Genomic DNA, 14,225 nt, shown 5'->3' with positions numbered 1-14,225 from the left:
AGAGATGGGAAACAAGTCATGCCGTTTCCTCTGTGTTTTATTACAGTGTGGTTTGCTGTAATAACAAGCTAATATGAGAAATCATCTTAGTAAAATGAGCTGGCTCCATGACCCGTAGCACTCTTTGACCACACCCCCAAGAGGTCTGTAGCCTGGCTTTTGGGTTCTGGGCCCAGATACCCAGACAGTGAAAACATAACAAGGAATACATCTTCTTATCTGTCTGTTAACATCAAGTTGCGGTTTATCTACCTTTCCCATTTAATAATTCACAAGGAATAGCAGCCCGGCAACACGTGGGCTGTGCTGGGTCCATCAGAATGGAGGATGTTCATGTGTGTGTGCACGCGTCTGTGTAACACCGACCAACCACAGTCATCGGGATCGAACCTGGGACCTCAATGCATGAGCCTTCACTACATGAGCTAAGTGTCACACACTTATTAGGTAAGGCTGTGGCACTCTTTAATATCTAAGCGTACAGGGGACAGAACACCACACCCAGGAGGGGTGTGGGTTACACATGCATGCACACACACTTGCAATATCCACTCCTGTATCCATATACACACAGGACATGGCCAGGGTACGATCACAGCACAAGGTGACCGGAGTGATTGGTTGGGTTTTTTTCATATTAGGTGACTCTTCAGATATTAATTTATTGTACACATGTGTGTCATATTTGGTCACAGGATTATTTCTGCATTTGCTTCTGAGTTGTTTAAGCTCCAGGAAAACACTGTATCACATGAACATAAGCTCTCTGACCCGGAAAATACCCTAAGTGTTTCATAAGATCAAGGACGTACTTTGCATTACATGCCAAGACTGCTCATTTTCCGCTGTAATAGTTGTCTTTAAAAAGAAAAAAGAGCTTTGTTCCAAATTCCATAACAAATAGCACAGAGTCTCTCCCCTTTCTGGAAGACTATAAATCAAATGCATCAGATCAGTCCTACTTGTGATTTGCTCTTTGTTCTCTGGAAATAAAACACTGCTGAACGTTGTGTTTTCTGTCTGTTAAGAAACTTACTCTGGGAGGTTTATTATCTTAATTCTGCAGGGGATTGTTCCAGAAACATTTGAAGTTGTTTGGAGTTTTGCCATTGACTTCAATGCAATTAGGATCAGGGCTTAGCTGCTCCCAAGGCTTACGGGACGTTTTGGGAAGATATTGGCCAACGGGTGCTGTTTAGGGGAGATTGAGTAGGAAACCAAGTGTATTTTTATAGTGTAAAATAAGAGAGATTGTTGCCCCCAGAAAGGGCAATGCACATCTGTGCAGGAGGCAGAGCTTTCTCAGAGGCTAGTCTGAGACTGGGCCACAAACTCCCCCAGGGACTAAGAATTATCATAAACTGCACCACCTTCTGCTCCAAGTACCAGGCGCACATCTCTGACTGGCCTTCTTCAATATAAACAGAGCAACATGGACATTTAATAAAAATCACCCAAACCCTGCCAAAACAAAACACTCAGAAACCACCCATAACAGATGATAGTCACATTGCTTAATGCACAACTGGAAGGTAGTCTCATGCTATGGTGAGGAGAGTGGTTTTAGAGACTATATGGAATAGAATAGACATTGGAGTGGGAATCAGGACATGAATTCTGTTCCCAGCACTGCCACAACCTTGCTATATGGCCTTGAGCATGCCATTTAATCTGTCTCTGCTTTAATTTCCCCTTGTGTAGAATGTGAATAACTAATCTTACCCCCTTGTTTTGAGATCGATATACTGTATTTTTATTTACAACTCTCTTATTGTGCTAGCTATGCATTGGATCCTGCAGCTTTGGATAGAAACCGCCTTAGATCTCGATTCCTGGGCTGTGGTTTAGAGAAGTTTACCTCCTTTCCCTCCTCTCCCCCCCCCCCCCCCCCCCGAAACCATTTGACTGTTATATGCAAGTGCCTGATAGGTCATGAGTTATCAGGCCTTAAAACACCTCATCTATTGCTGGCTTGCTTTTTCTTGCTCATTTCATTTCAGACATGGTTTGGGGAGTTGACATCTCACCAAGCACTGGATTCAAGGGATTAAATGTTTGTCAAAGGTGCCTGAGACAGTGAGGTGCAGAAGTCCCATTTCAAGATGTGGGGGTGGGAGTGGGGGGAGGCTTCTGAAAATCTCTCCCTCAGAACCTGACTCTCCTCTCACATATGTGAGTTTAAATTGCGATCAATTTCACTGAAGTTTGTGGAGTTACACAGGTGTAAAACCAATGGGAAAGTAGAATGAGGCTCTAATACCCTGTGCTAACTGAAAGCTTCATTCCAAGCTGCCTTCATAACTGATACCAGCAACAGAAATTTAATTTTAGGCCTAGCAGTTGTTGAGGTTTTGGCTGCTCAAATCATACTGGAACCCGAGTACGTTTTGGAAGGCGTGTTGCAAAGCAAGACAGTAATCAGAATATCTCCTGAGCCACCAAGGCAGGAAACAAACAAGATGTCAGTCTTTTGGAAAGCTGACATTCCCAGCACTGAACAGCATTCCTTTCTAGTGCTGATGGCTTGTAGTGAGAGCTCATCCAGGGCTCAATAGCGCAAGTCGCCAACCCTGCAGCAGCCTCGTTTTCTTTCTCTGAATCCGTATTTTGACTGCCGATAACTGAATGCATTTGCTCTCTTCAGATAAGGAGGAACTTTATTTGGCTTTCTTCATTTTCCTATCAGGATTGGGCCTGGAATTTTCAAAAAGAGTGAGGTGTTCACCTCCCTTTGAATTTTGGTGGGATTAGGGTTCTAATTCTCCCAGCACCCTTTGAAGATCTTTCCAGGGTGTGTGTCCATCTGATGTTGATTCCGAAGTTGTGATACTTGGAGATTTGAAGGGTTCATGCCCCAGGGGAATTGTCACCTTTTAGTGCCCTTTAAAGAAAGGGGAGGGGGGGAAAGGTGAGCTAAATAATAAAATACAAACAGGCCCATATCAATACACCAGCTCTGAACGTCTCTGAACTTTGGGGAAGTTCACATCTGGATCTGAATTTTATGATTCGGTCCCATGTCTATATAAAAGCAACACTGATCCCAATATTTTAGATAACACAGTATAGCTCCATATGGACTAATGCCATATATAAGAGGCTGCCTCAGTGTATCTAAATACAAACGTTAACCAAAAACTAACCCGCAAACTGGGTATGTTTAGCCAATAATGGTTAGGTTGAAAGTTCACCTAGTGTGGGTTTGTTTTTTTTTTTGGTAGGGTAGCTTTGACCCGTGTATCATCATGGGACAAAAACAAGAGAGGGACGCTCTTTTCACAAAGACACAAAATCTGTCATACTGGTAACTGAAGTGGAAAACTTCATTTCCTAGACACAGGACAAGAGCTCTTCTGGAAGGGAACCTGATAAAAGGTCCCTGGAAGGTGATCTAATGGAAAGCAGGAAATACAAGAAAGTGCTGTAAGAATTGAATGAACAGCACTGATGCATGCACTTCACCTGCCTTCCCCTTTCAAAGCCTGGGGCACAGGTTGTCCTTCATGTAGTGTTGCTAAGGGTCAGCCTCCTTTTTAGCATGTTCGTTAATGTGTGTTCTTTGTCTACATTAAGTGCTATAAAAAAAATCTTGGTTACAATTTGACCGTTTTATTTGTCTATCGGAAGTGCGTTAGTGGCCTGCATTGCTGCAGTGTCTGATAACATGGCATGGGACAGATGCAGAGCAGAGGCACAGAGAGATGAAAGAACTTGCCCAAGGTTACACAGGACGTCTGTGACAAGGCAAGGAATTGAACCTGGGTTCTCCCAAGTCCTTGGCTGTTGTCCTACCCACTGGGCCAGCCTTCCTCTCTGAGTTCCTCATGGTTTGAATTTTGACAAAATCTGCCCCACTGATTTTACGATGTAGCTGGCTTTGTGTCAGGCTCAATCCTGCTCCCATGGAAGTAGAAGTAGGTATGTTAAAGGGAACTAGACTGTGTTGGCTTGTAGGTGTGGCTCTAGCTTTTTTGCTGCCCCAAGCACAGCAGTCAGGCATGCCTGTGGGAGGTCCCCGGTCCCGCGCATTCGAGGGCTTGCCTGCAGGAGATCTGCCGGTCCTGCGGCTTCGGCATACCCACCACCGAATTGCTGCCGAATCATTGCATGAACCAGCAGGGTGCTCCCCGTGGCTTGCCACCCCAGGCCCATGCTTGGAGTGCTGGTGCCTGGAGCCGTCGCTGTTGGCTTGGTAAGCAGAGACTGAGATGACCTAATGCCTGTGACTCTAATTCTCAATTCAGGCATGATAGCACAGCACCGGGCTAATAGCTAAACTAAAAAGAAAACCAAAAACAAACCAACACCCTGTATAGATAAACCGTGTGTGCTAGGAAATCATGCCACTACACCCTAAATGTGCTGAAGGAAAATTCTGTGGAAAGTTTTAGCAAAAAAAAATTATTCCTGTAATAATGGTTTCTTCTTATTCTCTCGTGTGATGTAGAAATGTACTTTCTTTTCTACAAAGTGAAGGGAAAATTGGATATAAATAGGGAGAAGTTTTAGATAATCAACTTATTAATAATAATGCTAATCAGTATCAAAGTACTGCCTAAATACCTCAGCTGAGATCAAGGTCCCTTTGTGCTAGGCACTGCACAAACACGGTGAGGGACATCCCTTGCCCCAGTGAGCTTACAGTGCCAGTAGACAAGACAGACAAAGGCTGGGGGGAAGGAAGGACAGTTTGTCCTATTTTATAGATGGGGAAATGTGGCACACAGAGAGTAAAGCCCTGTTCCTGCAATTGATCAGCACAGGGGAATTGCTGCCCCCCTGAAAACGTGGAGGGAGGCTCTGTGTGGCTGCTGCAGTCCACTTGTATGCTGCAGGACCGGAGCCTTGGGGATTAGCCGTAGGTTACACAGTCTGTGACAGAGCTGAAAACAGATCCGGGGTCTTCCAAGTCCCAGCTGTAGCCACAAAGACCATCCTTCCTCTCCAGTTATTTGTGTAATCTCCGCCTCGTTGTGTTTTCCTCTTGAATTGCACTTTTTGTTTCTGTGGTTATCCATGAAGCAACTGGGGCTGCAGAGAGAGAGGCTGTGAATCTCATACCTGCCTTTTTTTATTTTTCTGTTTTTCCCCTCGGTCAAAGTGAAAGAGCTGGGACAGCATGTGAAATTGCTCCCATGTTTTTCTCTTTGTCATTTCTTTACCTTACCCACTGATCAAACCAATAGCCTAGAATTTCAGTTGGAAACGTGTGACTTTATTATTCTCAAGTACTGTTTTACCTCCTTGCTTCCTGCCAGGCTGAACAGTCGAGAAGGAAGGAAACGTGTAAGAGATTAAAAGCAAGTTACGTTTAAAAGGGGAAAGCTGTGTACCGTGTTTTCAGTGTTCTTTCTAAACAAACACTGGTTAAAACGAAAATGACTTTTCGTGGCTCCTTTTTATTTGTATTTATTTATTTATTTCCAATCAAGCCACATAGTGTGCGCAGGGGGCTGTTCATATGGCACCAACAGCGTGCTGGGAGCTTTCTAGAACATGCATGGGAACAAGGTCCCTGCCCAGAAGACCTTGCAATTGAAGTAACAATATTTACCACAGATGTAGCACGTTCCATCTGTAGGTCTCAAAACCCTTGATAAAGAAAGATAAATATCGAGGAGCCAGATTCTTTTCCAATCTGCCTTATAGATGCACAACATGTAAAGTCCAAGTTTACCTACTGGGGAATTAACAATAATGTAAAATAAAGATGGGTTTAAACCGTCTCTCCAGGATTGGCTTTTTCGTGGGGTCCTCCCTCAGGACTGCTCAGCCTACACCATAGGTCATCTCCCTGCCCCCACTATAGACAGTCTCACCTCCCTTATGTCCCAGTGGTGTAACACTGAGTCAATAGTAACCACTTAACCTTTACTGGTAGGATCCACACTTGCTAGATGGGTAACCTGTTTTGAATAAACCCTGCCAGCCTATTACAATAGTATTATTCACATTTTTCAGATGAGGAAACCAAGTGGCAGAAATATTAAATGTCTTGCCCAGGGGGATGGTGACAGAGCTGGGAACGGAGTCCAGGTGGCCTGATTCCCAGTCTGGTGCTGCTGTGTCCTGTGTTGGCTCCTGTTGCCAAGCTGCCTTTATTCAGATGAAAGCAGGAGGTCAGGACACAACGAGGCATTGTGGGATTGGCTGATCGATTTATTTGATTTGTTTCTTTTTTATTAAGTTTGAAGATTTCAGTCATCATGGATTTAAAGTTTCGGTAAACGTTTAATGGCATCAAACAAAGCTGCAGGTGTCTAGCGCCTTACCCAAGGACCTCAACGCATTTAAAGAAATGTTACGCCTCACAGCATCCCAGCAAGGGAGTTAATTATTCTCCTGTATAAGTTTTTCCTCAGCTAGGGCCAAATTTACCATTGTGCAGAAAGCCTGCACTAGAATTAGTCACTCCTTAAGTGCCACTGAGAGCACAAATTGGACTTAGCTGCTACATAGGCCTCATGCTTGACTGCTGCCCAGGATGCATTTCCACCCTATATGCATTAATTTTGTGCTCAACCTATGGCGGGGGGAACGCTTTTCCCACCCTTGAAATCACTCTAGTCCTGCTGCCCAGTGACCCACTTCCTTAACCCTCCTCTGTTTTCTTTTTCTCAAGCAGAATCTGGTGCCAGTTTCCATGATATCCTTAGCCGAGCACATTAGTAGCCGGCGACTTGCACAGCATTGATTTGTCGGAGGTTCACGTGTCTTTTCTATTAGTCACTGACCCCTGGGTTGCAGCAGGAGATAAGAAATGCACACACTCAAATATGCGTTGATTAAATGAAAACCACAGACCCTTGGGATCGTCAGCCACAAGTGTTCAAGAAACCATGAATCATCCCCTGAAAATCAAGAGATTTGTTCAAATAATCAGCTACTTTGTCTTCTGATTTCTGAGCCTTTAGGATGCACTTGCTTCATGTTTTCAGGCTTTTCTCCGCAGCCACGAGGGCTAGAAACGACAATCGCAAATTTCACACAACTTGTGATAAAATCATGGTTGGCAACAATGGGCTGTGCTCCCTAACATTGCTTCTTTGTGACTAGACCGGTAGAAGTGGCTATCTCAAGCTCTGTTCTTAAGTTCCTTGTTCACATCATGAATGCAAACTCTCAGAACATGATCCCATTTACCCAGTTTGAGCCAATTTCTACAGCTCAGTGGGCAGTGGTGCGCCTTTCCCTTTTTAGTTCAGTGCCTTGATGCTGTGTTACTTTGAACCAAACTAACTGCAGATTTGAGCCATGTTAAGAAACACTTACTCTGTCTGATGTGATTGCCAAGGGAGGAGAGAAGTAAGGCAGGTTAGTGCTAGTGAACCAATCCAAGAATAGCAAAATCTGAGCTGGCCATGTATTAAACCTTTCATGCGAATCCATCTATTTTGAAACCGGAGAAGGAGGAAATTAAACTTGGGTATGGTTAAAAGTTCGCCTGTATCCAATTTTGCTCACCGACAACATAAACCTCAGATGCAGTATCCCAATTAGCTGGACGGTGCTATGGGGAATCCACTACCACTTGTATTTTCAGGGCCTCATTGGTACTCTCATTGGCCTGCTAAAGCCAGGGTTGTGAGTTCAGTCCTTAAGGGGGCCACTTAGGGATCTGGGACAAAATCAGTATTTGGTCCTGCTAGTGAAGGCACAGGGCTGGAGTGAATGATCTTTCAGGGGCCCTTCCAGTTCTATGAGATAGGTATATCACCAGACATTATGTGGGGGGAGGGATAGCTCAGTGGTTTGAGCATTGGCCTGCTAAACCCAGGGTTGTGAGCTCAATCCTTGAGGGGGCCATTTAGGGAACTGGGATAATAATCTGTCTGGGGATTGGTCCTGCTTTGAGCAGGCAGTTGGACTAGATGATCTCCAAGGTCCCTTCCAACCCTGATATTCTATGATTCATGGATCCTTTCCATGCACCTTATTCCCCCTCTCTCAATTCCTGCACTCCCTCTGCTATCATATCTATTAACAGCAGTGCCACAAATAGATGACAAGGGGGAAACTGATCAGCTTTGATATCCCTCTGCCTTTATTTAGTTTCATCCAGCCAGCTAGCAGCTCTGAGCAAAGGTCATTGTGTTCACAGTCCAGGGAATCACAGCTTGGCCATCTGGAGTGAAGTGCAAGGTTGACTATGGAAGATGGGCAAGGCCTTCTGCAGGGACTGCTTAGTAACCAGAGGCATCCACCCTACCAGCACATTAGCCCACTGAGGCCTGTGCCAGCAATAATATATTGGGTTTAATTAAAGCAGTATTTTTTCATCTCCTCCATATATTATTTGATTATTGCTTCAGAATGAGCCAAGGAATTTATTTCTTTGCTCTTTTAATCTGCCCCTTCCTTTTTTCTTTTGGTGTTCATTCCCCCTCCCTCCCCCCCCCAGGCTTTTAACTGCTTAAAGCGATCGGACTGTTGTTAGCTTAAGTAAATAAGAGCATTTTTCACAAGCATTACACTTGAAGACAGGTTTGTTCATTGCAGATGGAAGCCATTATGGCTGTACCAGTTCTGTGTGGTAACTCTAGCACGATGGGGCACCCAGATGCTGGACTTGATTCCAATGGCGTTGGAACAATTTGTACGGGGGGGGGATGCTGAAAGCCATTGAACAAAACTGTAAACCCTGTATATGATGGAACCCATTTCAAGCCAGGGGTGTGATAGCACCCCTAGTTCCACCACCCCTGCTTGATTCTTCAGTTCCCTCACCTTGTGCTAAAGTCAGTTCCAGTGATGCTAAGTGAGGTCACAGTGGGTATAAAATTGGGTTTGCAGAAACAAAGGTGCATTTGTGCAGCACCTATCACAGTGACGTTTTGGTTCAAGACTGAAGCTCCTGGGTGCTACCGCAACACAAAATAAATAATTATAATAAAAATGCTCTTGCCGGGAATGGAGAGTTGTGATTTGTTAGCCTTTAACGCCCAGTTGCCACCAGGTATAAATGCTGGCATGAGATGGAAGGCCATGGAGGAACAAGCCTAGTGTCTGGTGTGGAGTTTCCCTTGAAAGTACAGGTAGCACCCTGCCAACCCCCCCCCCGACCCCAACCTCCCCGCGCAAAAAAAAAAAAAAGAAAAAACAAACCAACAACCATCACCTAGTTTTGTTGGAGCCTAGGCATCAACTTGACTGGCTCAGCATACGTTAATCCAAGCTGCCTTGTCTGTTTTAGAGAGCATTAGTTAGCATGAGCTAGCTACCGTGTTCTAGCCACATACCTTTAAATCTTAGTCCAAGGTGGCCAAGACCCAGAGGGTCCCTGTGATCACCGATGCATGTATTGCCATAGGCACCACGGGGATTGTATTCAAGAGGCGATTTGGCTGGGGTAGAGCAAAACCCAAGTCGTGTGAACTAACACAATGTCAAACATGACTCTGCACCCCTGCAGGCAGGGACAAGTCATGTCTGACATTGTATCATGGATAAACCCTGGGGCTAACCATGGCCAGCGGCCACAATGTGAACTGCGTCTTGTCCGTGTCTCCATTGAGTGCAGAGTCCTGATTAACACTGCGATAGTTAACGGGTTTCCCTAACGTTGTGCTCTAGCATGACCTAATTTCCTACTGCAGCCACAACCCTGCGCCCAAGCTGAAAACTGAGAAGAGGTCTTATCAGAAGCTGATGCCCGGGGGGCTGGATATATGTCATACAAATCAGTGTAAAACTGATGGATGTTTTTGTTCCAAAGCAACCCCTCATTTACACAATGTGCTGATCTGATTTCTCATGGGCTAGAGCAAATGATGATTGTGTGTGCAAGAGGTCAGCATTACCAATAACGTATTTTTCTCTCCTCTCTTCCAGACCCTTCCCGTCCGAGGAGACCACAGAGAATGATGATGACGTCTATCGGAGCTTGGAGGAACTGGCTGAGTAAGTGGCTGTGCAGAAAACAAACAAAAAGTCGCAATTCAGTTTCGGCAAGGAATGATCAAAGAGGGAGACCCGGCACTCAGATCCCAGCTGTCCTATTTTATGTTCTTGCCAAGAAATTTTTGTGCTGCTACAATAGTCTGGATTTTTTTCCCCATGTAGAGCGCTGGGAGACATCAGTTCTAACAGAGCTCAATGGGAGGTAATTGGAGGCTAAGACTATGAAGATTCCTCCATAACTCTAAATCCCATTTAAATACACGGGGACCGTATGTGATTCCCCTGATTGTCTGAGTCGGGAGTAGCTCAGAGATGGGAGTACCTCCCCTTTAACTGTCTCCTCTCAGCAGCATCTAGTTAGGGGATTACAGATCAGTAGATAATCCACACACGAAGATCTTGTGCAGAGCAGAATTCTGGAAACTCCACATCACGTGTCCCCGTTGCTCTGTTTAATCCTAACAGTGCACTCAGTACTGTACAGTTTGCAAAAATGCACCGTCCCAGACCGGAGGAGCATGCGGTCCAGAAAGTCAGATACTTGGGAAATGGCCATACTGGAAAAACAAGAGATGGAGAAAATGTCATGGGGTCCCGTAGGGAATGGGAGAGAGGGGTCAGTGAGTCTACTAGAGACCCTGAACAAGATCCTGACTGTGTGTGTACTGAGGAAGCTGTCTAAATAGACAAAGCAAGGAGAAAGGAGGTATTAATATCCCAATGTACAGATGGGGAACTGAGGCACAGAGAGGGGAATGCTGGAGGCCAGACAGGAACTCTATGGAAAAGGCCGGATTTGAACGCTGGTCTCCCGAGTCCCAGGCTAGTGTCTGTAGTGATTGGTTTGTGGGGTTCCTGGCTTTGGTGCTCCCCGATCGGTGATTTTCACATTTGGTGATGGGAGATAAGGGACACTCCCCTTCATGTTGTCACTAGAGTAAAGCTGGAATCTGGTTGCAGCTCTTGTAGTTCCACAATAGCGTGTTCATCTACATTGGGATTTTCACAGGAGCCGATGAGTACTGGTATATGGCAGTGGGGTGTCTAACTCCCTTAGGCTACAATGAAAATGTCAGCCAGTCTTTTTAGGGCTTCAAACATACGACTAATTGGATTTATGTCTGATCATATGGTGTGTTGTGGGAATGCCTTTGGCAGATCCATTTCTATCTTTATCTCTGGCGTCCGTCTCTGTTGTTCTGACAATATTGAAGATTTTTAACAACCTTGAACCAAATCATAGAGAGTGAAATCCTGGCCCCATTGAAGTTGATGGCAAAATTCCCATTGACTTCAGCAGGGCCAGGATTTCAGTAACGTGCAATCCGTTGCATATGGGGAGAAAATTTGCAAGGGTGGATATATGGCTTTATACAGTTAAATATTATTGTTCAACAGCGTAAATAATAAAGCTTAATCCAATGAGTTCCTTATGGCTTCAGTTATTACAAAAGTAAATCATAAATTGATACATGGAATGGAGTATATCTGAGTCCCTAACTTGTGGTTTGTTCCTAGCAGTGTTGATTGAATACATTTTAACATGTATAGGGCCCCTTTCAAAAATAAGACTTTCCCCCTCTTAATGGTCTTAAAATCATTTTAATATTGGGTTTTAAAATTTCTGATTCTGACCCATATGCATGTTTTAAATTGGGGAATACATTTGTGTGTGAATTCCTGGTGTTTGCTAAAGTGATTAGGGCTATTGGAGCTGGCTGTGATCCAGGCAGTGTGGGCAGGCAATAATTTCCTTAAAATAAATGTTTTCAGTCTGTGCTCCATACAAGGAACAGACTATACTTTAAAAAGAAGGATTCACACCTGTAATTACTCTGCTGCTGGTCTGTGCTGCTTCTAGGATGTGACTGTTCCTTTCTATCTGTATATGTTCTTCTATAACCCCCATTCCCAGATTACCTGAGTAAGGGATGGATTATTAATGGATTTTATCCTCACAAAGCCCCTGTGAGATTGGAAAAGTTTGCCGTTGATCTCTTTGTGCCTCAGTTCCCAGTTGGTAAAATGGGACTAATATATTTCCTAAGTTCCTAATGGACTTAATAGCCTAACTCATTAGGAAACCCACTCCCATTGTCTTTCAATGAAAATAAGGCTCCTCGCTGTCCCAGTTTCGCTGCATTTTTTAACCCCACATTTCTCTCCTCCTCGTGAGATCCAGGCTACAAAGTTTGTGGTTGCTCAGATCCGCCCAAGTACAATCCCATCGATCAAAGCCAGTGCATGTATGTCCACCTGAGTTGCCAATCCCACCTTCAGCTGCTGTGTAGACGTACCCTTAGGAATGTCCTCAATATTAACGTTCTAGCTCCGTGAGGGGTGGCCTGAGAAGCATGATCCATTAGTAGTGGTCTCTCGTTCTGTCTTCCACAAGGAGACTCTAATTTGAGATGCACAATACCAAATACTGTGCAATAATGTTGCATCCTGGCAAGCCCAGGATAGCATGAGAAAAGAAGAGGTCGTTCCTGAGCCGGAAATGATTCACTGTCCCAAATGTCTTTAGCATCCAGCGGCCATGGGGGAGGTACGAGCCCATCCTTAAATGTTTCTCAGGTGCTGGGAAATGATTTTCACAGCAAGCTGTAAAAGGATCCAATTCCAGGAAGTACAACCACTATTGAACAGCAAAACCGCATGTAACAATCTTCCCTACTTTGTAAACCTTTCATTGCTTTTTGCTGCTCTGTATTTTCCCCCCCATTAGCTACCCAGACATAATTCTACTGCAGATTATTGGACTGTTCCCCCCCGCAACTATTTCTAAAATGGGTTGTAGCCCTGTTCTTAAAATAACTGTCAAAGCTTCCATCAATAATGGAGCCAAATTATCCTCGTTAACTTCAGCCCAGGGGAACAATTTGTATAGTGGGGCTGCTGAGAGCCATTGACTGGAACTGTAAACAGCACCCCTAGTTCCAGCACCTATGCTTCAGTATGGTAGGATACAGCCTGGGATGGATAGCCACTGCAGAGGAATGCCGCATAGAGCATTTACATACATAGTAAATAAACGGAGTTGGTCTAAACTGCTCCCAATTGAGAGTTTTATTATTAGCTTAAATGGGAGCAGAGTTTGGCCAATACTGAGTGCTTTTGCAAATCTCATCCTTAATGCCTCTAGTGCACACAAGTGGAATTGCAGGAGATATAATGGCACAAACCTAATATTTGGATGGACCAATACATACATGGGGCCAAGCAATCCCGTTAGGTGAAATCTGGTCCCCACTGAAGTTAATGGCAAAGCTTCTGTTGACTACCGTCAGGCCAGGTTTTCACCAGTTGTTTTCAGTGATACTGCTTGTGTGAGTGAAGCGAGCAGGGTTTGGCCCTCATGTTCATTTATGTATTCGAGAGGGTTAGGAGTAGAGCTGGCTGTGCATGTTCCAGCCAAAATATTTTCTGACCAAAAATGCAGTTTCCACAAAATAAAAAATTTTCACTGGAAAATTTCAGTGTTGCCAGTACAAAATATTTAGTTTGATCTAAAGCAGAATATTTAATTTTGATGAACTTATTCAAAGCCTTTCATTTCAAAGTTCAACAAAACGTGACACTGTGTTTCCCCATCAGCACGTTGCCTTACAGGAGCTATAGTTCCGGCTCACATTCTCTCCTAGGGTCAGGCACCCCTGAGGACTACATGCCCCATAATGCAATGAGGATTTCCCTCTGACCGAGCTGTGTGGTTCATCACGGGAGGTGCATGAATCTAGGTGCATCATCAGACATGTTGTCTAGCCATGGGAACCTGGCCCAAAGGCAAGAATGTGGGTATCTGGCTCCCAAACAATGATCCCATGGGGCAACACACCACTGTGAAGAATGTGATTTAACATTGAACTGACTTGAAACAAAGACTTTCAGGTCAGTTCAATAAACCAAAACAAACATTTTAATTTCTGGAATGTTGAAATATTTCATTTTGATCAAAAATATTGAGATGAAGTATTTTAATATTTCCAAATACAAATTTTTCAGAACTTCTGTTTGGTGAAAAGCTTTGAAATTTCAATTTTTCATCTTCTAGCTTAAGTGATAGTAAGCCTTTGAAGCAGGAGGATCTGAGGTTCAGCCACGTTTTCTCTACAAAACTCCCAAGAAGCCAGGGCACGCAGCACACTGACAACTGGGAAATCCTCAATGGCCATAGAATTCTTACATTATTATTGTAATTACTGTAAGAGCAACAACAACATTCTGTGGCAAAAGAAAAATCTCTGACTGATATAAATCAATAGAACTGTGCTCAGTGTGGTTATATGTATTGTACAAACAAGCTGTTTCTTTCAATGCAAGTC

At 44.2% G+C, this 14,225-nt stretch overlaps 1 protein-coding gene across 7 annotated transcripts in view; it reads left to right on the top strand.

Moving 5' to 3' along the window:
- Window positions 1-14,225, top strand: part of VAV2 (vav guanine nucleotide exchange factor 2) — a 322,792-nt gene that overhangs the window by 229,792 nt on the left and 78,775 nt on the right. For all 7 annotated transcript variants that reach the window (XM_030536040.1, XM_030536037.1, XM_030536036.1 and 4 more), the window contains exon 4: window positions 9,832-9,900. In XM_030536040.1, the coding sequence (XP_030391900.1) occupies window positions 9,832-9,900 (69 nt within the window). The remainder of the gene's footprint in view (window positions 1-9,831; window positions 9,901-14,225) is intronic.

The sequence above is a fragment of the Gopherus evgoodei genome, chromosome 16 (genome assembly GCF_007399415.2).
Source record: "Gopherus evgoodei ecotype Sinaloan lineage chromosome 16, rGopEvg1_v1.p, whole genome shotgun sequence".
In the NCBI taxonomy this organism is placed as follows: domain Eukaryota; kingdom Metazoa; phylum Chordata; order Testudines; family Testudinidae; genus Gopherus; species Gopherus evgoodei.
The sequence above is the reverse complement of the archived record's forward strand: the minus strand, read 5'-3'. Positions and strand labels throughout refer to the sequence as shown.